This window comes from Gymnoscopelus braueri (assembly GCF_963280865.1).
Source record: "Gymnoscopelus braueri genome assembly, chromosome: 7".
In the NCBI taxonomy this organism is placed as follows: Eukaryota; Metazoa; Chordata; class Actinopteri; order Myctophiformes; family Myctophidae; genus Gymnoscopelus; species Gymnoscopelus braueri.
In genome coordinates, this window is record NC_137608.1 from 241,258 (window position 1) to 267,141 (window position 25,884).

General features: G+C 42.3%; 1 protein-coding gene across 3 annotated transcripts in view; it reads right to left on the minus strand.

Moving 5' to 3' along the window:
- Positions 1-25,884, minus strand: part of LOC308087996 (dematin-like) — a 113,438-nt gene that overhangs the window by 39,471 nt on the left and 48,083 nt on the right. For all 3 annotated transcript variants that reach the window (XM_080432292.1, XM_080432291.1, XM_080432290.1), the window contains 4 exons: positions 22,634-22,799; positions 22,509-22,553; positions 21,317-21,463; positions 15,792-15,901 (listed from right to left, as the gene is read on the minus strand). In XM_080432292.1, the coding sequence (XP_080288418.1) occupies positions 15,792-15,901; positions 21,317-21,463; positions 22,509-22,553; positions 22,634-22,799 (468 nt within the window). The remainder of the gene's footprint in view (positions 1-15,791; positions 15,902-21,316; positions 21,464-22,508; positions 22,554-22,633; positions 22,800-25,884) is intronic.

Here is a 25,884-nt window from a genome sequence, read left to right on the forward strand (position 1 = left end):
GAACAAAGGCTAAGCCTTAGTTTATTTATTTGAAGAGGTTTTCTTTATTTCGTATTTATTTCAACTGGGATATATGTTTTAAAATAATTTAATTTAATTTTAAGGCTTATATATTTAAAGTTATTATTTTACAAAGAAAAAAGTATATGCCTTATATTGAAAAGAGGATAAGAGAAGATACAGTTGTTAAAAAATACAAGATTTTTGTAAGAGAAATAATCAAGGCTTTTCAGTAATTTGTCTGGAAAATAAAATTATGTTTAAGAAATCGTGAAACAATCGTAATATGAACCTAGTATCGTGATTCGAATTGAGTGAATCGTTACATGCCTAGTTTCTAGCCCTTTTTGAATGGCAAAATGAGTGAGTAGACTTATTATATATTATTGTGACAATGTATATTGGGTAGGCCTGTCCCCGACTAAGGATTTGTATAGTCGAATCTGATTGGCGACTAATTGCCAATAGTCGACTGGCAGTCGACTAAGGACACACACCCCCAAAAATGATTCGACTGAGATTGGCAGTCGAATCAGTCTGATTCGACTTCCAATCTCTCAGTCAAATCATGCAAAAAATATGTTATGCAATAGAGGAACATTCCATTTGGCTGTAGGGGTGCTTAGTGTCTGATTTAACATAATACTATTGGTTTCTCCCAATAAATCATGATGTATATCCTATTTTTGGCAAACTATTAGTTAATTAATATAAAAAACTAGGCCAATCTCTCAGTCGAAAAAATAAATAAAAAGAGACTAAGAGATTGGCAGTCGACTCAGACACCCCTCGACTAATTAGTCGACTATTCGACTATTAGAGGTCAGGCCTAATATTGGGACGTATTGGGACATAATGTTCTAAATTTCTGTGTAAACGTTATTGCCATGCTTGACAATTAATTCTTGGGAGCGCCATGGAGGAAGGCTGCTCTTGTACTCGCTCCGTAGCGTCGCAACATTTTTCCGTCTTTTTAGTATTTTTTAGCCTTCTCTTTTTTTCCTACACCGTCGGGCGTCTAAGGACTTATGACAGACAAGCACTTATGGACATCAGCACAGCGATTACACACAGAATTCCGGACTTTTTTGCGAAAAACCCTCCACCCGACTGGGTGGGGGGAGGGCTTCCCTTTGTCCCGGCTGGGACAATAACACGGAAGCGGCGAAGAAGACGGCCAGGCCGACGAGGAACAAGAGCGGGTCTCCTCGTAAGAACAACAAAACGTGGATATAAACCTGCACTGCCTTCAATCCTGCTAGCGAACGTTAGATCTCTGTGTGAATCAAGAACAGTGACCACTATGGACGACTTACTGGCGCGCGTTAAGTATAACACTGAGACGAGGAACACGTCGATTGTTGTGCTAACGGAGACGTGGCTAACGGAGTTAACATCTGATTCTTCCATCACTCCTCCTGGCTTCACCGCATATAGGAAAGACAGAGACCCTGTACTAAGCGGTAAGCAACGTGGGGGGGAGTTTGTGCCTTGATCAACAACAACTGGTGCAAAGATGTTAAAATCCTAGATAGTCACTGCTCACCAGACCTTGAACTTTTAATCATAGCCTGCCGTCCTTTCTACCTACCACGCGACTTCAGCATTGTGATTGTAGCCGTTGTTTACATTCATCCTGGAGCTAATAAGGACACAGCTATGAGGGAATTACACCAGGCTATCAGTGCACAAGAAAATCGTCACCCGGACTGCGCAGCCATCTGCCTAGGCGACTTCAACCGGACAGACTTAAGAAAGGTCTTTCCCAAATTCCACCAGCATGTCACCTGCAGTACCCGTGGTGACAATATTCTTGACCACTGCTACACGCTCTTCAAGGATGGATACAAAGCTCTCCGCCGCCCACCGCTAGGAAGCTCTGACCACTACGCCATCCAGCTGCTACCTGCCTACAAACAGAGGCTAAAAAGGGAGCCGGTCGTTGAGAAGGAAATCCGAATCTGGTCTGAGGACACAGACGCTATGCTACAATCCTGCTTCTACCAGACTGACTGGGGGATGTTTAAGAACGCCGCTGGGAATAACATCAACGAACTCTCAGACTCAGTCACTGGCTTTATCAGTAAGTGCATAGATGACATAGTCCCAAAAAAGACAGTTTGGATCTATCCCAATCAGAAACCATGGATGGACAGCGGAGTACGTGCACATCTGCATGAACGGGATGCTGGTTTCAAATCTGGCGACGTGGAAACGCGCAACACGACGCGCGCGGCCCTAAACAGCGCCATCAGGAAGGCGAAAAAGGCCTACACTAAAAAGATGCAAGACCAACTCAGCAATGGCGACATCAGGAGCACATGGCAGGCGGTACACACCTTGACAGACTGCAAAACAAGAACCAGAAGCGAGGTGAACCCGCCTGCCTCCCTCCCCAACGAACTGAACACTTTCTACGGCCGGTTTGAGATCAGCCCCAACCGCGGCAGCCAAGCGGGGCCATCAGCAGCACCAGCAGAGGAGAACCCTCTAACCATCTTGGAGAGAGAAGTGCGTACAGCCTTCGCACGGGTCAACATCCACAAGGCAGCCGGACCTGATGGGATTCCAAGCCGGCCCAAGTGAAAAAATAATGTATTTTTTTTGTGCTAAAGTATACTTTTAGCACAATAAGTATGTTAATTGTCAATTTGAACTTTTGTCAAAGCATACTAACATTGCATTTTTTGCCAAAATATATTTAGCAAATATAATCAGAGTGCATTCAAAAATATATTTCTACAATGCACTTAAATGTCAACATGAATTAATTTGTCATTTAGCACATTTGTTAAAAGTGTACTAAACAAAAAATATATATTTTATTAAATAAAAATGTACTTTTCAAAAGTCTATTCATATAATGTTTAATTTTTGTTTAACTTAAGTACATTTAATGTTAAATATATTTTAAATTATTATATTTTAAGTGCTTTTATAGTATATTCATAGCAAATTATCCTCAATATGCACTTAATTTAAGATATACTATAATATGCTTATTAAAAGTATACTTTTCACAAAAACTATTTAAAATATGTTCAAGTATATATTTTTGTAAGTATGTTAATGCCTATTTTATTTAAGTTTCACTTAAGTACTACTTCGTAAAAGTACAATTTTCATCAGTGTATTTATAGTGTAAGGCTGAAAAAATATACTGAAAAAGGCATTATACTTAAAGTTTGCTTTAGTATACTTTATAAGTATACTATTTATGAATATGTTCCCGGATGCTATTAGTAATATACTTCTTAACATTATACTTGTAATATACTTGTTTTAAAGTGCATTCAATATATATTTATACAAAGCACATTAAATACTAACATAAATTAATTTGTAATTTAGCATTTTTTTGTTTTAAGTTTACTAATGTGCTTTGTAAAAAATACATTTTGAATGCACTTTAAAACAAGTATATTACAAGTATAATTTTAAGAAGTACATTACTCCTGGATGCTATTAGTAATATACTTCTTAACATTATACTTGTAATATACTTGTTTTAAAGTGCATTTAATATATATTTCTACAAAGCACATTAGTAAACTTAAAAAGAAATGTACTAAATTACAAATTAATTTATGTTAGTATTTAATGTGCTTTGTAGAAATATATATTGAATGCACTTTAAAACAAGTATATTACAAGTATAATATTAAAAAGTATATTACTAATAGCATCCAGGAACATATTCAAAATAGTATACTTAAAAAGTATACTAAAGCAAACTTTAAGTATAATGCTTTTTCGGTATATTTTTTCAGCCTTATACTATAAATGCACTGAAGAAAAGTGTACTTTTAGGAAGTAGTACTTAACTTACACATTGGGTGCCATAAACGTATATATACGTTTTTGCAAATACACCCTCTGAGTGCCAAAAACGTATATTTACGTTTTTGGAAAAAAATATGAAAAAAAATTAAAATTGTTTTTATTTTATTTATTTTTTAATCTTCACAGCACCAGGAGATATCATTTTTCGAAGATTTAGACTCCAATCCACTTCCTGGTTAACTTATGACTTCAAAAGCCTGTATCTCGGCTCCTGTATACTTTTTTTTTACAATGTATTTTTGATTATTTTCAACTGGCTGCAACTATGGAACGGATTACGGAATGTTTTTAATTTTTTTCCCCCCGATTGTACGAGACCTCTATGTGTGTAATGAGGGGATCACCGTGAGGACGGTGATCACTGAAAATATTTTGTGACTACTTGAAAAAGGTTCAAAAATGGTAAAAAATCCCGGCACTCAACGTATAATATTTTAATAAACCTCTGGCACCCCAAGTGTTAAGTGAAACTTCAATAAAATAGACATTAACATACTTACAAAAATATATACTTGAACACATTTTAAATAGTTTTTGTGAAAAGTATACTTTTAATAAGCATATTATAGTATATCTTAAAATAAATGCATATTGAGGATACTCTACTATAAATATACTGTAAAAGCACATATACTATAATCATTTAAAATATATTTAACATTAAATGTACTTAAGTTAAACAAAAATTAAACATTATATTAATACACTTTTGAAAAGCACATTTTTATTTAATCAAATACATATATATATACTTTAATTACAATACTTACAGTATCTGAAGTACACTTTTGCTGATGTCATTAAAGTATACTATCATTACATTTATGGTGGCTAGAGGAAGTCCATTTCCCAGCATGCGCCCCAGTGCATGCTGGGAAATGTGTGTTATTGTTCCTATTTGTGTTATTATTTGAATATGGGAATGGGGTTATGCTATGGGTCATTGAGTTTAGTGTTTTGTTGTGGTGCTATTTGGTGATTTATGGTATTTTATGTAATTTGTTAGTAAAACCATGAGTGTAAAAAGTTTGTTTAGTCAGTCTCTCTCCCCTTTTCCCATCCTTGCATATAACGTGAGTGTGTTGCATAGACGCGGGAGGCGGGGTCACACGGTCCTCTGTGTCCCCCCACTTTTCAGCTATCGACTTATTTTTTTATATATATATATATATATATATATGTTACAGTATGATTGGAGAACCAGTATGATTGAAGAAAGCGCGCTCGTTTTTACCACCCACCCAGCACTAGAGGGAGCCACAAGCCAGGCTTGTGCACAAACATATATGGCCACACACACACAGTCTCACACACACACACACACACACACACACACACACACACACACACACACACACACACACACACACACACACACACACACACACACACACACACACACACACACACAGTGATCCATGAAAAGAACTATTCTGTCCCTATCGGTTTACAATTCAAACGGCGCTGAGTCGACTAGTAGAGCATCGGCCGGTCAGCGCGGGCACTCGCGCCTGGAGGCGCGAGGGCGCGCTTCCTCGGCCTCAAGCTCTACTAAGGCGGCGCGCCTCCGTCATAGACAAGCGTGTGCGTGTGAACGCGTGTTCAGCGTTCCCCTCACAGATATTATGGTTCCCCTAGCGTAGCTTCCTGGTTGCTATGTGGGGGGGAACAACAAAAGACAGGTCTGCGTCGGCGCATCAAAGCCCCGCCTCTCCGCGTTCTCCTTCTCCTCCTCCTCGGAGGAGGAGAACGAGAGAAGGAGAGAAAGAGGACGGTTTATTACGCGAGGAGGAGGAGGAGGAGGCTCCTCTTCCTCGCGAGCCTCGCGTAATAAACCCCCGCCTCGCAGCGCCGCGTCCTCCTTCTCCTCCTCGCGAGCCTCGCTAATAAACCTTGTCTCGAAAAGCCCCGCCTCGCCCCGAAGGAGCCCCGTGCCTAAAAACAAGCGCTCTGTCTTCAATCGTACTGGTTCTCCAAACGTACTGTGACATATATATATATATTAAAAAAATGTATTTTTTTTCTCTACCGGTGCTATAGCAGTAGCTCCGCAGCCTCCGCCCACCCCACCGTTCGCATTGTCAAGCGGCCCCAGCCAGACATGCTAATTGCCTCTAATAAACAAGTCGTGATCTCTGTGGCTGTGCTAAACATGTTCTGCAGGTTTTGGCTCTGCCGTCTGCCCTAATTGAAATGAAGGGTCGCTATGCGATGAACTATGAAGGTATACTCTTGGTTGCTTGTTTTTGCAGAAAATGCACTAAAGACTTCTGGTGATTAGTAGTTTTCGTTCCCTACCTATGTTGAATACACTTATTGTAAGTCGCTTTGGATAAAAGCGTCTGCTAAATGACTGTAATGTAATGTAATGTAATGTAATGTAATGTAATGTATGCTGTGTCCCTCGACTCCCTCGTCCTCCTGTGTGCACTAACAGTCACTCACTGCATGCACTGAATACCAGTGGTGGAAAAAGTACTCACATTTTTTACTTAAACAAAAGTATCAATTCTGCGATGTAAAAATACTCTTTTACAAGTAAAAGTAAGGTATTCAAAATGTACTTGAGTAAAAGTAGAAAAGTATTGGTATCAAAATGTATTTAAAGTACCAAAAGTAAAAGTACTCATTATGCAGAAGGTCCCATTTCACAAGTTTTCAAATGTGTAAAATGTATAAAGATTCTTTGAAAATAGCAGATCTACAAGCTCACAACGTGTCGCAAATCTGCTATTTTCAAATTGCCAAAGTATATATACTGTATAAGTAGTTTTGTAATAATAATCAAAATCTACAAAGCAACTATAGTAAATAAAGTTATCAAATAATTGTAGTGGAGTAGAAGTAAAAGTATAGAAAATTGGAAATACTCCAGTAAAGTAAAAGTACCTCAATTCTTCTATATGGTATAGGTATTTTATTATTAGGCTATAATATTATTGCAGGTTGTCCAGCTGTGCACAGTTATTTTTTTATTATTATTAATGCATGGGACACACTGAAGGATGGGTAGAGTGTTAATGTTGTTTTATGGCGTACATGCCCGCGACGCAGTGGGTGAGGGGGCGGGAGGGAAGGGGGGGACCGAGTGGTGGTCAAGTTCAGCCCCCATGGCCACGCACAAAAGCCGGCGTCCCTGGTCCATTTGGTTACATGTGTGCGCTATTTGGAGCAACACCAAAACGGAACGTGAGAGTCATGACGTCACCACTTGGCCGCGCCCACTATGACGTCATCACTGTCCCCCCACTATTTAACCCCTTCCGGCGTGCCTGGTGTGTTGTTGATGGTTGCACCAACCGAGAGTTGTCATGGCTCTTACAGACAACTAAACCTCAAGCCACCACGTTACATTGCTCTTCCATTCGTGTAGGTTAATTTTGAAAAAATATTAAAATGTATTTCTCAGAAGTATATTGAATATACTCATTTGTACTTTTTATAAAATTCAATTCAAATGATGTTTGGAAACATTTAAGTTGTACTTAATATACTAAAAGTTGCACTAAAGATATGCTAAAACATATAATTAATATACTTTTATGTACTTTTGCCCCCCAAAAAATACAATTTAATTACAAATATACTTATAGTATCTGAAGTACAGTTTTGCTGATGTCATTAAAGTGTACTATCATTCAATTTATAGTGTATTACCAATACATATCAAGTACAAAATAAATAAATATAGAGTACATAGCAATTATGCTTAAAATATACTTTCAATGTAATAATAGTATATTCTTAATTAACTAACTGTGTACATTTAGTTAAATTAAGTTGTAGTTGAAATACATTATTATTACATTGAAAGTATATTTTAGCACATTTGGATTGTAGTTTAATTACTTTATTATTACATTGATAGTATACTTGAAACTATTAAAAGTATACTTCACATTCATTTATTTTATACTCCAAGTATATTTGTAATACATTGATTGTATATTTTAAGCATAATTGCTATATACTCTATATATATTTATTTAGTACTTGATATGTATTTGTAATGCACTATAAATGTAATGATAGAATACTTCAGCAATTGTACTTCAGATAAGTAAATTTGTAATTAAATTGTATTTTTTTGGGAGGGGAAAGTACATAAAAGTATATTAAAGATATGTTTTAGCATATCTTTAGTTCAACTTTTAATATACTAAGTACTACTTAAGTCTTTCCAAAATAAGACAATTTAAATGTAATTTATAAAAAGTACAAAAATAGTATATTAAGTATACTTCTGAAAAATATATTTAGTATATTTCTTTTTCACTTGGGGGGTCCTTAAGGCATGTGCAGACCAGCTGGCGGGTGTCTTCGCTGACATCTTTAACCTCTCCCTCTCCCAGGCTGTGGTCCCTGCAGGGTTCAAAATGTCAACCATTGTGCCCATTCCCAAAAAGGCCAAAGTGACATGCCTGAACGACTGGAGACCTGTCGCTCTCACCCCGATCGTCAGCAAGTGCTTCGAGAAACTGGTGAGGGAATACATCAGCTCCACGCTACCTGCCACGCTGGATCCGTGGCAGTATGCATACTGCAAAAACAGATCCACCGACGACGCTATTGCCATGGCTCTCCACACCGTCCTCTCGCACATGGACAACAAGCTGCTGAAGGACAAATATGTACGTATGCTGTTCGTGGACTACAGCTCAGCATTCAACACCATTGTCCCAGCAATACTTGACAAAAAGCTCAGAGACCTAGGGCTACACCCAAGCATGTGCGACTGGATACAGGACTTCTTGTCCAACCGACATCAGGTGGTGAGAATGGGCAGCATCACATCCGACCCCCTGACCCTCAACACCGGAGCACCCCAGGGATGCGTGCTGAGCCCTCTCCTCTACTCCCTGTACACGTATGACTGCATAGCCACACATGTCTCCAACACCATCATAAAGTACGCGGACGACACGACAGTGATAGGCCGAATCGTCAACAACGACGAGTCTGACTATAGAGAGGAGATCAACTCACTGGCACTCTGGTGCCGGGAGAACAACCTCGCTCTTGACGTCGACAAGACCAAAGAACTGATCGTGGACTTCAGGAGGCCGCGGAGAGACCATGCGCCCATCCTCATCGACGGTGCTGCAGTGGAAAGGGTCAGCGAGTTCAAGTTCCTCGGAGTACACATCGAGGAGGACCTCAAATGGGAGACGCACACCACATACGTGAGGAAAAAGGCTCAGCAGCGACTGTACTGGCTCCGCCGCCTGAAGAAGCTCGGAGTAGGACATCGCATCCTCAGGTTGTATTACAACAGTTCTGTTGAAGGCATCCTAACAGGCTGTGTCACGGCCTGGTATGGGAACGGCACTGCCCGAGAAAAGATCAGCCTACAGCGAGTAGTGCGATCGGCAGAGCGAATAATGGGAGGCGAGCTCCCAGCGCTCCAGGAACTGTACAAAAAGCGGTGCGTGGTCAAAGCCAAGCGCATCATCAAGGACAAGCACCACCCAAGTCACAAACTGTTCAAACCCTTACAACGACCGCGACCGGGCAAGGGGCTCTACCGCAGTATCAAGAGTTCCACCACCAGGTTCTGGTGCAGTTTTAATCCGGCTGCTGTCAGAATGCTGAATGAGGCATAAGCCTTGTTCAGCAGCCTGACAACAGGCGGTACTGTCCAGCTGGTCGCAGACTTTTCTGGCTCTTCCTGAACACACCTGTGGATTATACCAGGGACAAATGACTTGGACTTAGCTCCCCCTCGGACATACCTGTGGACTACACCAGGTACAAATGACTTTTTGTTGCACTCCCTCATGGAGCTACTTGCGGATTATACTAGGGTCAGTCCACCCTAGGTGGACACGCACTGACCTTTTGCACCTTAATCCCATGTATAACGCACTGACTTTTTTTTGTCTTTTTTTTATTCTCTTTTTTTCTCTAAGCACCTTAACGTCCATAAGTATATCATGCACAGTATACATACATTGCTGCTATGCTCAGGCACCTTAGTTTTTTATTATCTCAGGTACTTTGTAAATATGTAGATAACTTGTCTGGCCTTCTGTTGTTCTCTTGTTTTGATCTCCTTCCCACTTGCCCCCCCCCCTCTCTTCTTTCTATGGAAATTAACATTGCGATGGGAACGATGTACAAAAACGAATTTCACCCACTTTTTTACCTTGTAAACCTGTGATGTGACAATAAACCTGATTCTGATTCTGATTCTGACAGTGGTGCAAGATCAGGCTTTGGGTTGTGGTATCTGAACCACTGCTGACAACCCCATGTTGTGGTATCTGAACCCACAGACTTCACTATATTTGGTCCTATTGCTTTTGTAGTTGCCAACAACGCCATATTGTAGTTAAGAAGATGTTCCAGAGGTGTGTATGAATGGTTGTAGAATGAATTTGAGGCATCACTCCAGTCAGTGAGGTTAGATTCTTCCAGTTTATTTCATAGCACAAACAGCTTCCTATGGAGACCCTGAGGTCCCCACCATCAGCCCCTCGGCCTCTGAGTGACACACACAAATAGTTACAAATCAGTCTATCTTTATAGCAGTTGTCACATTGAGATCTAAAAAAGAGGTACATGTGTGGGTGTGTCAGCCCTGAAAGGTGAGTCCCCACCCCCTGCCCAACACATTTGCAACTGTATGGGGCAGGAAGGGGGATGCCCAGACCTTCTGTCCCCTAGGTAAACAACAAAGAGAATGTTAATTGTACCCCACACCCAGCTCTGGGCCAACAGCCACCTCTCTGAATACGCTCCCCTGTCTGTAGCCTAGTTGTGAAGCAAACATATGACTTAGATTTGTATCTATGTTTATGAAATATACAGCAGACCCCCCATGGGAGACTCTAAACGTCTTCCACAAACACGTATATTTCAAAAGAAACACAAAGAACCGCCCCCCATGACAAGCGACTGGAACACCAACCAGGACAAAAATAAAACATTCAGGAAGACTAAACAGCAAACAACATCATACAGAATAATGCACATACAAGAACCAAGATTACATAGCACAGCGACAAGGTGACTTACATCAAATAGACAGAAAACCCATTCCCTAAGTCCAATTAGCGTGCAGGATCCCTGTGTTAGCCCTTTAAACTCCAGGATAAAATATTACACAACCAACAAACAATGGAAGCTGACAGCATACAGTTGAATTACGCTCACCAACCGATAACACCCCCCCCCCCCCAGATCAATGTCCCCCCCGCCGAGCCACCAAAATATACTCAAAGATAGCCTAATGCTTATCCCTAAGCTTACACTGTACCATTCAAGTACATATGATAACTACCAACGGAAGTGCCCACACTGATAACAGAAGGCAGTGTACCCCCAATGAAACAATAAACCACAAAGTAAACTCACATTAAATACAAGAGACCAGAGAGTGAAACAACATCCCCACATCACTTCCCATGGCAGCCATCGCTCCACAGTTTAAACCACCATTATCACAAAAATGTAACCCCAGGTCCCATATGCGCAGTGTCCCACTCGATAATGTCGCTCTTGCAGTCTCCCTCAATGTCATCTTCTCACCCCAGCCGTGCTGCCCAGCGCAGTTCCAGAATCGTCCAACAGATAGCTGCATTTTATCAACAGAGCGCTCTACTGGCGACCGCTGAAGGTGTGTTACCACACTCCCCACGAAGAACCCCTACCATTGCAAGTTCTACGCTCTGCTGGCACCCGCTGTCCCTCACAACATACCCGCTACGAAGAACCCCGTCCTTCACAGGTTCCCCGCTCAGCCGCCTTCACAGCCACGCGCTCCGCTAGCGATCGCAGAAGATAAGTTGTGCAGCCAGATGAGTCGTACAGCCATCCTAGATCTGGTCATGAGGTCCTCTCCCTGTAGACCCTCGAAAAGTTGTCGTCAAGTCGTGCCAATGTCCATCATCACCTTCACAGTGGTCCCCCCACGTCGCAGGAAGAGAACGTGATCCTTCCACCCACCGCAAGGCAAAAACTCAGACTTCTCCACCCGCGCATGTTCTTTCGACGCCTGGCTCAGCATTCGTGGAGACTAGCGTCCCCAAACAACCAAACCAACGCGACTGCCGACATAAAGCCATGTTGTGGTATCTGAACCACTGCTGACAACCCCATGTTGTGGTATCTGAACCCACAGACTTCACTATATTTGGTAAAGGTCATATTGCTTTTGTAGTTGCCAACAACGCCATATTGTAGTTAAGAAGATGTTCCAGAGGTGTGTATGAATGGTTGTAGAATGAATTTGAGGCATCACTCCAGTCAGTGAGGTTAGATTCTTCCAGTTTATTTCATAGCACAAACAGCTTCCTATGGAGACCCTGAGGTCCCCACCATCAGCCCCTCGGCCCCTGAGTGACACACACAAATAGTTACAAATCAGTCTATCTTTATAGCAGTTGTCACATTGAGATCTAAAGAAGAGGTACATGTGTGGGTGTGTCAGCCCTAAAAGGTGAGCCCCCACCCCCTGCCCAACACATTTGCAACTGTATGGGGCAGGAAGGGGGATGCCCAGACCTTCTGTCTCCTAGGTAAACAACAAAGAGAATGTTAATTGTACCCCACACCCAGCTCTGGGCCAACAGCCACCTCTCTGAATACGCTCCCCTATCTGTAGCCTAGTTGTGAAGCAAACATATGACTTAGATTTGTATCTATGTTTATGAAATATACAGCAGGGTCTACTGCTGAAGTTATGTTATGTGGATGCAGTATTCATTATTATGACTTGCCTTGGACCTGTACCTGCTGTTAACTTCATAGTTGTACCAATTACTTACCTTATCACATTTTGGGGCGGGAACCCCTATTTGTAACTATACCTTTCAAGACAGGAACCCCTTTTGGTGTTCCTGTTGCTATGTACAGTATATAGCAACATATTCTTTTTGTAATTTTTGAATACATATTTGAAGTTTTTCAGAAAACTTTTAAGTTTAATGCAAATAGGGAAAAAGCCCGCTTAGATGCAACTATTGAAGCACTTCGACTCCATAAAGAAGCCAAAGCAGAGGTGTTGGAGTGACTTTGCAGAGCCAAGTGAAGAGTTGGAGTGCTTACCCATACAAGCAACCCCAGCGCAGAAAGAGAGTGAGTACGTAAATAAACACTCAAGTACCTACACTGAGCTCACTCAAACACAGGGAGACATGTCCCCTCAGCGTGATGACATCACCCACATGACCACTCAACATGATGACATCACCCATAGGTCCATTCAGCCTGATGCCATCACCCATCAGCAAAGCTACCAGGCAAAAGACTGTAACGTCACCATCAAGTGTGTGACAGTGAAAGGTACTTGGCAGCTCTTCACCCTGGCCCACCACCACAGACACCCAATCACCCCTCTTCCCCTAGATTGATTGAATATTTGTGACTGCTGCTAGAAAAAAATGCCTTATGTCACCCCTTGTGAAACAGCAACCCCTATAAGTGGGGTTGGGACACCTCATTAGTATTAGTTTCCTGCACTGTGATTGGCCCACTTTCCTGTACTGTGATTGGCTGACTCTATTGGCTGACTCTATTCAGCACTGTGATTGGCTAGCGAGACACATGATGACATTAATAACCTATAAATAGGATTATGCACTTCCAAAAATTTCTTTTTTTTGGAAGAGAGCTTCCATCACTATGATGACCACTGTGATGACCACAACTCCCAAGTGGTGAAACTGGTTTGTTTCTCTTTGTTTTCTCTCACAGAACAACACCAACACTGGCCCCAGAGCGTCGTAAAAAGAAGTAAAAATCACTAGTAGTGAAAGCCCTAGACCACACTGGTCTTTAGGCTATTTTGTTTTCTAAGCATTTAACCCTATCCATGTCTCTTCAGCTCTTTATAAACAAAAAATGCATATTTATTTTTTCTATTCTTTTGTCTTTGTTTTAGCCAAAATGTATCACTTGCACTACATTTTAAGTGACCTTTTTACTTTTGGAAAATAATATTGAAGAAACTGTTAACTGGTTAATGTGTGTACTGTCACTTTAAAAGCGCAATTTATACTTCATCGTACAACAGTGTCACGCACCAAACATGGCCGATCTCCAAGCTCACACCGCGTCTGTTCGCACCACGTTGTGAGCTTGTAGATCAGCCATTTTCGGCAACGATAGACTGAGAAGACAGCGCACATTGAATATGTCACACTATGCGACACTAGTCAGTCGTTTTTAAGAGTTTCCTAAACAGATTATTATCATTTGGATCATTAAAATTGTCAACGGAGACAGACGAGTGAAACTTTTGAGCGTTTCACTCGTAACGGCCGTTATTCCACCGCACATGTAAACACAACGACGCAACCACCCGTACAAATGGAACCAAATGGACCCTTACGGTCCCCTTAAAGAAGCGATGTTACGATGTATCCAATAGTGAGCCAATAAAATTCCTCGTCCTTGTTTCCCTTGGCAGCGCTGGTTAGCAGGGATCTATACACTTTTAGACTGACATGTTTGTGCCAGCGTGGGTGATTAGATTTATTTCTTGATCTCCTCTTGTCTTGATTGTTTAGACATGACTTGGCCATTGTTCTCACAAAACAAGTTTGGCCACTATTAGACCTTCGCAGTCAGAGGCAAGGGGGGTTGGGGGGGATAACTGCCTGCCGGCTCCGTTTTTTTTTTTCTCTCGTTTTTTTTCCATTCGAGCTAGTATGAAAAGGTGTTTTTTCAAATCACTTCGCGGGCCGCAATGGACCTTTCCGCGGGCCGCAAAATGCCCGCGGGCCGCGAGTTTGACAAGCCTGCTATATACAGTACATCTTATACATGCATTGTGAGCTTGTAGATCTGCTATTTTCAAATGAATCTTTTATTAAATCTATTATGATGATGATGATGATTATTTAATATGCCTATTTTTTACAACACAGATCCTGTTTGGGGGTCCTTGGCACTAAATATTTTATAGTGTGGACATTTGACTGAAAGGTGTTCAATTCTCCTCTCATTTTTATTCTTATGTTTTTTTTTTTTTTTTCCAGATGATCTACTGGCTTAAAAATGTCAGAGTTCTAGGTTACCTGGTTTATGTCCAGCTGCCACATAAAGATACATACAATTGTACTGTTTCACTGAACAAAGTAGTTCTGTCTTGTCAAGTGTGTTTCTAGTGTTGACAGCTAACCTAGTGTTAGCTGCCACTCCTGTAGGGGGGTGGTTAGGGGTGGGGGAGTGATTGGGGGTGGAGTTTAGTACCTATTGTCCCTCCCATTGTCACTCCCATTTCCGGGCCACTGAGAGTGTTGAACACTCTGGGATCTTTGCAGGGCAATTTCTCTGCTTTGGGGTTTAAGGTTCAACAAGATTAAAATAGTCACATCTTCTTCAAATATTTCCAATTTCAATGAATGATGACATTATATGAAAGCTTATATTCTGTACTTTAATAATCTGTAAAAAATGCCCCCTTACTGTCTGTTCAAAAAAGTCCTTGCGGTCTTGTTTCCATTGAGGTCCTTGGAATTCAATTCATAGTCATATATAGTGGCACCAACAGTTCAAATATCAACACAAAATAACAGAATAATAATGCTATATGTACAACAATGGGTGGGAGGGTTGTCTGTCTAACGGGAAAATGGTACTACTTCCTTTTTTGGCCTCCTGAAAGGTGAATTTTCAGGGCTGTTTTAAATAAGCCCAGCGAACTGCATTTTTTGAGGGATGGGGTTAGACTATTCCAAACCTGGGTGGCAGTGCTGTAGAAGGAGAATTTGTCCATGTTTGTTTTATGGGTAGGTGGTACCAGATCAAGAGAATGGCAGGGAGGAGGCAAGCTCTTCACGGCAAGATGTCACAGTATCATAGAGAACCAATGCTCTAACGACACATGTTTTAGACAATGAACGCCCAAACCTTCTCACCTACTGTGACAGCTGCATTCTGTGTGTGTGTGTGTGTGTGTGTGTGTGTGTGTGTGTGTGTGTGTGTGTGTGTGTGTGTGTTACCTTGTTAAGCTCCTGCTTTCTCAGAAGCAACAGCTCGTCACACAACTCTTCCTCTCCTTCATCCTCCTCATCCCTCTTTCCACCCCTCTGCTCCTTCCTCCTCTCTGTTTCTGGAGGAGAGGAGAGGATTGAATATGTTATTAGTCAAACAGTTTAACAGCACGGTAGTACAGTAAAGGCGGTTACACACCGGCGATTGTGCGAATATACGCAAAATTCTGACTCGTTCCGAATAATTAAAAGGCGCTTTTTCGCTTCGCTTTTTAGCTTTTTCGCTCCATGGAAGCTTCCATTGACTTTATAAGGTTTTTAAAAAGAACGTATTATTCGCATGAAAAATTCGACCCCGGTGTGTAAGGACCTTAAGAATTTAGGCTAAAAGGATAACACAAAAAAGTCCTGGGGACTTGTTTTCCATTGTGGTCCTATGTATGCATCAACAGAGCATAAAATAGCAACACATATACATACATATTGTACAAAAGGCCCTCAATTGCATTGACAATCAAGGTCGATGTGACCTGTGCACTGATTAGCACAGGTGCTTTTCAATTAGATTCACGATCGAGGTCAATGTGACCTGTTCTACTCAGCAGGTGCGCTGGTGCTCTTGATTAGAGCCCTTCTTCTCAGTCCAGAGGAGGAGAGGAGAGGAGAGAGAAGCACAGATTGCAATGTGTATATTATTTAGATTTAAGAAGTCATTATTTCTCTACTTGATGAACCTTTAAGCTGTGTGCGTCACTGACATAAAAATCACACATACAAACATACCCTGGCGATGTGTCTTGCCATACTGTGCTGTTACATTGTTCTGAAATACTTCCAACAAAGACTGTGCCTACGGGCAACACTCCATCCTTGTCTCCTTGTGAATTCTTATTGATTCCCGGTGGCGAATACTATTATCCTATCCTACCGCCTAATACAGTCCTTACCCTCCCGAACATTTGGTCCTTTCGACCCGGATCCCAGTATTTACCACAGCGACAGGATGTATCAAAGCAAAGAAGTCCATCAGGAGGTGGTCCGACCACGACGTCAGACTCATCCCCCTTCACACTATAGAGACTTTGAAATTAGTTACCCAGGCCACAGACGTGGTACCTCTCACAGCACAGCACAGTATGGGCATAGACATGAAGCGGAGCACCAATACATAGAGGGTGATGCCGAGACGACACCCCTCACTCACCCATTGACCTCCGACCCCCAAGGTCAAGTACAAGATCACATCTCACCTTTAGAATGCACAACAGATGACGGAGAAGGAGATTGGAGGATACTGGATGAGGCCTACTGTGCCGATGAAGCCTCAGCATACCCAGAACGCCGACGGGAGCAGTTACAACCTATGTTAGATGTGTGCGCAGAACTTGCACACATTCAACGGATTCAGGAGGAACTGAGATGCCTAGTGGATGCCACCTGCTCCACATCTCAGTACCCTCAGCAGCAGACAGTTTTACCTCCCATCCAAAGCCAACAGTTTACTGAGGCCAACCATAACCAGACACAGTCAAGCTCCAGACCTGCCTCCACGACCAATCGTGAAGAGCAGCCAGAACCTCCAGCCCGCCAGGTGGACCACAGTACACCTGCTGTATTCGACCTCCCTGTGTCACGCCCACGTACTAGGCCACCAAACCTTCCTCATGATCGTTACATAGCTGCTCACAGCATCAGGCCACGTGATACAACTAGCCGTGACAATCGCGATGACAGCTATGATGCCGATGCCCCACAAAGATATGAGGAAGACACCTCTTATGTGGCAAACGTCCTCGACCAGATGATGGACCAGTTGTCTATCATGAAGAAGCAAATCACTTCAGCCTACTCCAGCCCACAGAGGCGTCTCATGCCGTGGGGCCAGATGAAGCAACCCCCACCGACGCCTAACCCCCATCTGCCAAGGAGGCGTTGCTGGAGATGCGGGCGCTCTCACCAGGCCGCGCAATGCACCCTTAAGAAACCATGCAGTACATGTAATGGGATGCACCTCCTAATCCTACATGATGTTAACAGTCGACCATCGAAAGAAGACTCCTGCCTAATGAGCTCCACATCTGAGATCCTGTACCTTGACAGACCTGGCCCGAACAACCGTGTGCTGCTAAAGGTGGTTAAAGTCCGTCTAAGGTACAAAACTCAAATGCTGGACACCTACGCCGTCCTTGACGATGGCTCTGAGCGTACGATCTTGCTCTCAGCTGCAGCTCAGGAACTTGGTCTGCAGGGCAAACCTGAAGACCTAGCGTTACGGACCATTCGTCAAGATGTTAAGACCCTCCATGGATCTTCTGTGTCCTTTAAGATTTCACCAGCGTCACAACCTCAGAAGATCTTCAGAATTCGCCATGCCTTTACCGCAGACGAGTTAGGCTTGGCTGAGCACTCCTACCCCATGGAAGATCTACAGAAGATGTATAAGCACCTAAACGGCCTACCTATACAGCCGTTCATCAATGTTCGTCCTCTCCTGCTTATCGGGGCCGATCACTCCCACCTGATAACGCCTATGGAGCCAGTGCGTCATGGTCCACCAGGGACACCAATAGCTGTCAAAACCAAACTGGGATGGACTCTCCAAGGTCCGGTAAAGCATCGCCGACACTTGTACCCACAGCACTGCTTCCTAACATCAGTCTGCCCCCCTATGGCCAATCAACAGGTGGTGCGCTACCTTGATTCTACACAGAATCCAGCAGATGACCTCACCAGGGGCAAGTCGTTGTCAGAAATGGCAAGGCCAAAACTAAAGAGCCAGGAGTCTCCCTTATTGTTGAAGAAGGAGGAGTCAGAGGAGTGGCCGGAGATCTGGAAAGCTGCAACACCAGAGGATGCCTCAGAGCTCCAAAGGGCAATTCTCTGTGACATGACAGCTGTGATCAATACACCACATGTCATGGACGTGAGTCAGGAGTTGCTTGAGGCAACGGTGCAGTCTTTTCACGGGGCAGCGCACTCGAAGGACAAACCCAATGCAGTTGATTACTTGGATGCTGAAAGGCTCATCTTGAGAAAACCCCAACTGGATAGCTACCAGGATGACTTCAAGGACCCGAAGGCAGGCATGGTGTCCCCTAGCAGACGCCTTACACCTAAACTGAACCCAACAAATGAGCTCATCCGCGTAGGTGGTCGCCTGCGACGTGCTCCTGAGTTTGAACCAGGCTCTATCCGTCCTATCGTCATGGACCCCAGCCATCCTGTGACGAAACTCCCCCCTCCCGGCAAACCTTCTCCTGATGGGGCGGCCAGACGGCTCCCTATCCCAAGGGGGTACCCGGACACGGGGATCCTTAGACGACACCTATGGAGGCTTAGTCAGCATAAGATCATTAGAAGGGAAACCCAAAACAGGGACCCACCCGAAACCAGTATTAAAGGTGAATACAATGATTCAAGCCTTTTGTTGGAGCAAATTTACAGTCTAAATTTGGGGGCGGCTGTACAAAGGGCCCTCAATTGCATTGACAATCAAGGTCGATGTGACCTGTGCACTGATTAGCACAGGTGCTTTTCAATTAGATTGACGATCGAGGTCAATGTGACCTGTTCTACTCAGCAGGTGCGCTGGTGCTCTTGATTAGAGCCCTTCTTCTCAGTCCAGAGGAGGAGAGGAGAGGAGAGAGAAGCACAGATTGCAATGTGTATATTATTTAGATTTAAGAAGTCATTATTTCTCTACTTGATGAACCTTTAAGCTGTGTGCGTCACTGACATAAAAATCACACATACAAACATACCCTGGCGATGTGTCTTGCCATACTGTGCTGTTACATTGTTCTGAAATACTTTCAACAAAGACTGTGCCTACGGGCAACACTCCATCCTTGTCTCCTTGTGAATTCTTATTGATTCCCGGTGGCGAATACTATTATCCTATCCTACCGCCTAATACAGTCCTTACCCTCCCGAACACATATAATAGCAATTACATGTCATCAACACATCCTTAACACATTGAGTGTCAAAAACGTAGATCTACGTTTTTGAAAATACACCCGTCGAGTGCCATAAACGTAGATCTAAATTTTTTTCAAATATTTTTCCCACAAGGGGCGCTCTAACGCAACTTAGGAATGATCCTAGGTCCCTGTAAAATGGAATGGACGGATGTGACGCAGCCCAAAAAACATCCCTTCCGTCCACTCCAATGATAGGATTTGGGGAAAAAGGTCCATATCTCCATACTTTTTTAGTGGTGAAAAAAAGCCATTTTCGACGGGTGATCACTCTGCAATGGAGGATTGCGTTAGAAACATTATTGTTCTAGTCGTTAGACGGGACCATCGCGCAGACACCCTTTGTTTACATCCGGGTCCTCATGGAGGCTTCTGCAGCTCTAAAACGATCAGCGTGCCGCCCTATGAGCGGTGCCGCGCTATGAGCTTGTATATCTGCTATTTTTGAATAGCCAAAGTATAAAATAATGGTTAAAGTGGTTACACAGATGCGTTCCCAGTTTTAATGGGTTAAATACCAATCCCATTGATATTTGCTTAACCCTGTCTTCTACCCTGAGCCATCCTACTTTTGTTGGCAAAATAGGAAATCCTGCCCAAAAATCATGTTCTTTGATTGACTTTCTTGATCACTTTTGATCAGGGCCGGATTAGCACTATGTGGTGCCCCAGGGCGACCTCAAGTTGAGGTGCCCCCCGCTCGCCCGCGCGCGGGCGCCGAAATCGTGCACTCGCGCAAAAAATTGGCGGATTTCTTTTTCGGTTTCTTTTCGGTTTTTGGTTACTTTATTTCGGTTTTAGGGTTAGGGTTATGTTAAGGTTATGTTATTTAATTCTTATTAAAAAAGCCCCCGTTGGCTGGTGCCCCAGGGCACTCGCCCCCAACGGCCTATGGGTAATCCGGCCCTGCTTTTGATGCCATGTTTTCACTTGTCAGTTTGTTAACAAGAATACAGCCCAAATAGGTAACCTCTTCTTTACTGTTTTACCAAGGTGTAATGACAGTTTGTTATCAGTGCAGATTTTGTTGAATTCAGAACTGAGGGCTCCCTCAACCTGTGTTTTGTCCTCGCCCGAGACCAGGAGTGCCGAGTCATCAGTGAACAAGAACAAATTGCAGTTACAGGCTGCTTTCATGTCGTTAACTCATTCCCTGCCAGAATAAATAAATAAATAAACCATCCAAATTTTCTTACCTTTTCAAGTAGTCACAGAATATTTATCTCCAGTATGATCGATCCCCTGATGGTTGCTAATCACGGAGGGTTTCACTGTGCTTCCGCAAAAAAATCCAAAATGTCATCGTGACCTCCCGTTTACTTGTTATACGCCGTTGAAAATAGCATGTCTCGCCAAAAATACATATAGTATAGTATATAGTAAAACACAGAGCCAAGATACAGGCGATACAGGCAATACAGGAGAGGAGAGGAGAGGAGAGGAGAGGAGAGGAGAGGAGAGGAGAGGAGAGGAGAGGATTCCCTGAAATCAATAGGCTGGTAAAGTAACTCTGTGCCACTGCATCAGGGGGGGGGGAGTGAGTGTGGATCGTACCAAGTACAACCAGGGAGGGGGGACAGGGCCAGTAGACAGTCTCTATCTTGGAGGGCTGCAGAGGGTCCGGAGGTCTGGCTGCTGGAAACTTTGATGATTCAATGATCAAATCCTCAATATGTGTCCCCTGAGGAACATGTGATATGTCTACACACACACACACGCACACGCACACACGCACACACACACACACACACACACACACACACACACACACACACACAGGGTAATCTGTGTAACATCAGTGTAACATCTCTCAACTTGCATCTACTGTAGCTCACCATGATGAAAACTAGTAGATATAAGAATCGTGTCTTCAACAACAACATTCAAACCATGTCTTTGTAGTTCTGCCTAGCTTTAGACTGGAGCAGACAGCTCAACGTGATCGGGAACACGCCTCCATGTTGAACGTTCATGCACGTTCCCGATCATGAACGCGCGTCTATATTCAAAAAGCAGTCGCAGGCAGGCTGGCAAATAACATCTGGTTTAAAAGGTCGTCTCAACCCATCGATTACTTTTTCCAGACGCTCGGAACTACAGACATCTTCAGCGTACCGGGACTACCTTTCCTTTTGTTGTACAATACAGAAAAAGGTAAGAATCAACTCAGCTCTGTCTTAAAGGTTTCATGACATGCTGGTTTACAAAACATAAAAAGTCTTTATCATGGTCCTTCAAACGTGTATTAAAAGGTTTGGCAGTTTTTTCTCTCTCTGTGTTCTGAGGCCTTTTCAGCTGCAATGAAAAAATTGCAGTCCCGCTGCTCCGCAAGCAGCTGTGCAGCGAGCGGCGAGGGGAGAGGGGAGGTCACAGACGGGTCTAGTGTGAGAGTAGAGAAGTCGGATCATAATAAACCTTTAATCCTCTGAAGTTGTCGGCTATTTTCGCATAAAGTAACGAGTAACGCCGCGGCCATTCAAATGTCAGTAACTGTAACAGCGTTACAGAACTGGAGAAATGTACTAGTTACATTAGTTACCGCAGAAAGGTAGTTGCGTTACAGAAACGCGTTACTTTCTAACGCGTTAGTCCCAACACTGATACTAATATAGAATACTCTTCTGTCCTAACTGACTGAGAGACATTGTGACTGCATGACCGTTGACATTTACAAGTATCATGCTGTCAGTATAAACAAACCTGCAGATATTAAATACTGTACTTTGTTTATATATGAATACTGTACCTTGTTTATATATGGGAGGTTTCTTATAAATGTTGGTTCCGTTATCTGTAAGACAACACAGAAAGAGTTAGGAGAGGAGAGGAGAGGAGAGGAGAAGAGAGGAGAGGAGAGGAGAAGCTAGTTACCCAGTGTGTGAAAGTGATGTATGGAGGGCTTGGTGGCAGAGGGGTGTGTGTGTGGTGTGTGTGCTGTTGGTGTGGAGGTTCCGCAGGTCTGAACAGTGGAACCAGGAGAGGAACCTCCGGTAGACCTGTTCTCCAGCCACTCCCTGGGGTCTTTAGAGAGGAAGATCTGAAAGCAGGCACAACATCATCATCAGTGTCATTTATCAGTCTGACGTAGAAGATCCCAGTGTAGAAATCATCTCACGACAGGGTTCACGCAAATTCATGACACGGTCGTGTCTCGACCAATCACAGCCAAAGGTGGTTACTGTTGATGCTAAAATGATCACTTAAATATCACAAGTTTACGACATGAAGAAGTGCAATACGGCCAAGAACAGAAATGTCTTTGACTTGGAGATCTCGTGTGCAAGTCCAATCAAAAGAATGTGGTCTGGGGAAGAAAAAAAAACACTGATGCAGTGAACAGCGGCCCGAGATAAAGTGATTGGATGTAGTGAAATATCTTGTATTAACAGACAGAGAGATATGGAAGGTTACAGTGTCACAGGTGTTAACGCATCATCGGTCGTCGTCTCTCTCCACCAATGGCAGGATTACACCTCCGACGGCTGGACGCTTGATCTGTCTTCCATGATGTCATATGTTTATGTTAACGGACGCTGTTAAAGTCCAGTGCTTTCTCTGTTAAACTGGAGAGAGACGACGACCGATGATGCGTTAACACCTGTGACAACCTTCCATATCTCTCTGTCTGTTAATACAAGATATTTCACTACATCCAATGGCTGCCTGTGTTCGAGTCTGAATTTTCTTTGTCGCCCTTATGAAACATGTCTGGTACTTTGTGTGGGTGATAAGGAAAAAACAGCTCCATCAAATTGGTCCAATCGAACCCGGATATGTTTGAAATATCACGTGTATGAATGATTGAGTTTAAAACTTTGAACACTGAATGGCTCTCTCTCTTTCTCTCTTAGCCCTGTCTCGTTGAGCGCCTGTTGTTTATGGTGTGTGTGAGTGCGAGAGAGCGAGGGAGTGTAAGGAGTTTATCTTTTTCTCCCTTCTAAGTGTGTGAGCGATTCAGCTATGTCCAATCTTCAGTCATTCTCCAGTCAGTTAGAACTAAGTAGCTCATCCAAAATAGCCACTCTAGTCTCTTAGACTCCATTACCCATAATTCCTTCAGCAGGAAGTGTTAGCTACTGAGTGAATTCCATTTAAAACATAGATCAGTTATTTTCAATATGTTCTAATATCAATATTGGAAAACATTAACTATAATATTAAGAATATTATAGTCATTTTGATTTATTTAAAAAGTTTTGAAAATATTTTATCATTTTAATTAATTTTTTTTGAGCTTGTAGATCTGCTTTTTTTGGGGGAAAGTTTTAATTTCAATGTATTTTGGTGTACTTTATCTAACTCTAATATACTCTTCAGAACAAAGATGTTTATTCCTTATTTTTCATTGTTATATTTTAATTTTAAATATTTTAATTATAATTTCTTTTTTTTTCTTCTTTTTTTTCTCTTGATTTTCAGTTAGATTTTTTTTCTTTCTCATCAACAAATTCATTCTCTGACACACTATATTATAGATATATGGGTGTCAAATAGAGGGGAGTTTGATGAATATTTGATTTAAATATGATTTGATTTAAATGCTTAATGTGCTTTGTTTTGTGTTTGTTTCATTTTAGAACGAGAATGTAAGCCACCCCATTAATCCAATTCCTGGACAACAATAAGGTCACAATACGTGCTAATTGTGACATACAGGGCTAAACTTTAATTTTATATTTTGTTCCAAACTGTTTTAAACTCTGTTACATACTACAGTCAACAATAGGCCTACTGCCATGCCAAACAGTCAATTTGATTTCCATCTATCTTACAGATTTCAACTTATGTCTTGGATAGACAGATGTTTGATGCCCCATGCCTACATGCAATCAGGAAGTATTTCTTGAGTTTTAAGACCATTCCACGTAAGTTTTTCCCAAAATAAAGTGTAAAGTAATGTAATAAATACAGGGTTCAGAAGTGTACCGTTCGTTCCATTTTAAATACTTGGACTTGATAAAGATGCACAGGATCGCAGCTCAACACGAGGAGGGTAACTTTTCTATTTCTGAACGTGTACAGAATCGTCTTTGACCGGAGACGTAGGTTTCTTGTCAGATTTCAATTTGAAAAGACTGGTCAGTTTTCTCTCACTCTATCACTCTGCTGCTATGGGTCATTAACTGTGCTAAAAAAAATTGATTAATCCAAACATGTTGAAAAGGTTTGCTTGGGACGGGGACATTAGCTGAGTTATTTTTGAATTATAATAAAGTTATTTGCAAAGATGCAAGGGGAAAACTTTGTTGTGTGGTGTGTCTTAAAATGTCATGAAATATAACCATGTTTTGCTTCCTAATTGAATAAATAACCATTATATACAGTCCTTTTGAAGAAATGAAATTTTGAATTAATATCTGAATAAATTAATAAATTATATACAGTCCTTTTGAAGAAGTAAAAATGTGTATGTTATCTAACTAACCATTTATTTTTGCCCTATGTCTGTGTCTGGTTTGGTTTGAATAATGTCACAAGGTACAATCAACTTGCCCTTTGACCCTATCCAAATCATGATAAGATGTAGGCTTGATAGAGTTAATCTTGATTGATCATAATTTGTCTAGTGTCCATAAACCTGCTTTAAATGTCAAATTAATATAATGGTCATATTGGCCTAATTCAGTCATGTTAAATGTGCTTCTGTACTCTCCTATTCTCTCTCTGTCTATGCAAGGTCAAACTAGCTACAGGCTTTCTGTGGCTATCTGTTGTTTTGAGAACACTATCTCGGTGTTCTTCTCCAATGCATAACCCTTCTTTCAGTCTCACGAAGTCACCACTGACCAGTGACCGGTCAGAGCCAAGGTCAACGTGTTGTTTGAGACATGTGGACGCTATTTGTCCAAAGATAAACTGTCACACCATCATCATCATCTTCATCATCTACCATCCTCATCTTCATCATCTTCATCTGACGACAACTAGCATCATCACTCTCCACCAATGGCAGGATTACACCTCCGACGGCTGGACGCTTGATCTGTCTTCCATGATGTCATATGTTTATGTTAACGGACACTGTTAAAGTCCAGTGCTTTCTCTGTTAAACTGGAGAGAGACGACGACCGATGATGCGTTAACACCTGTGACACTGTAACCTTCCATATCTCTCTGTCTGT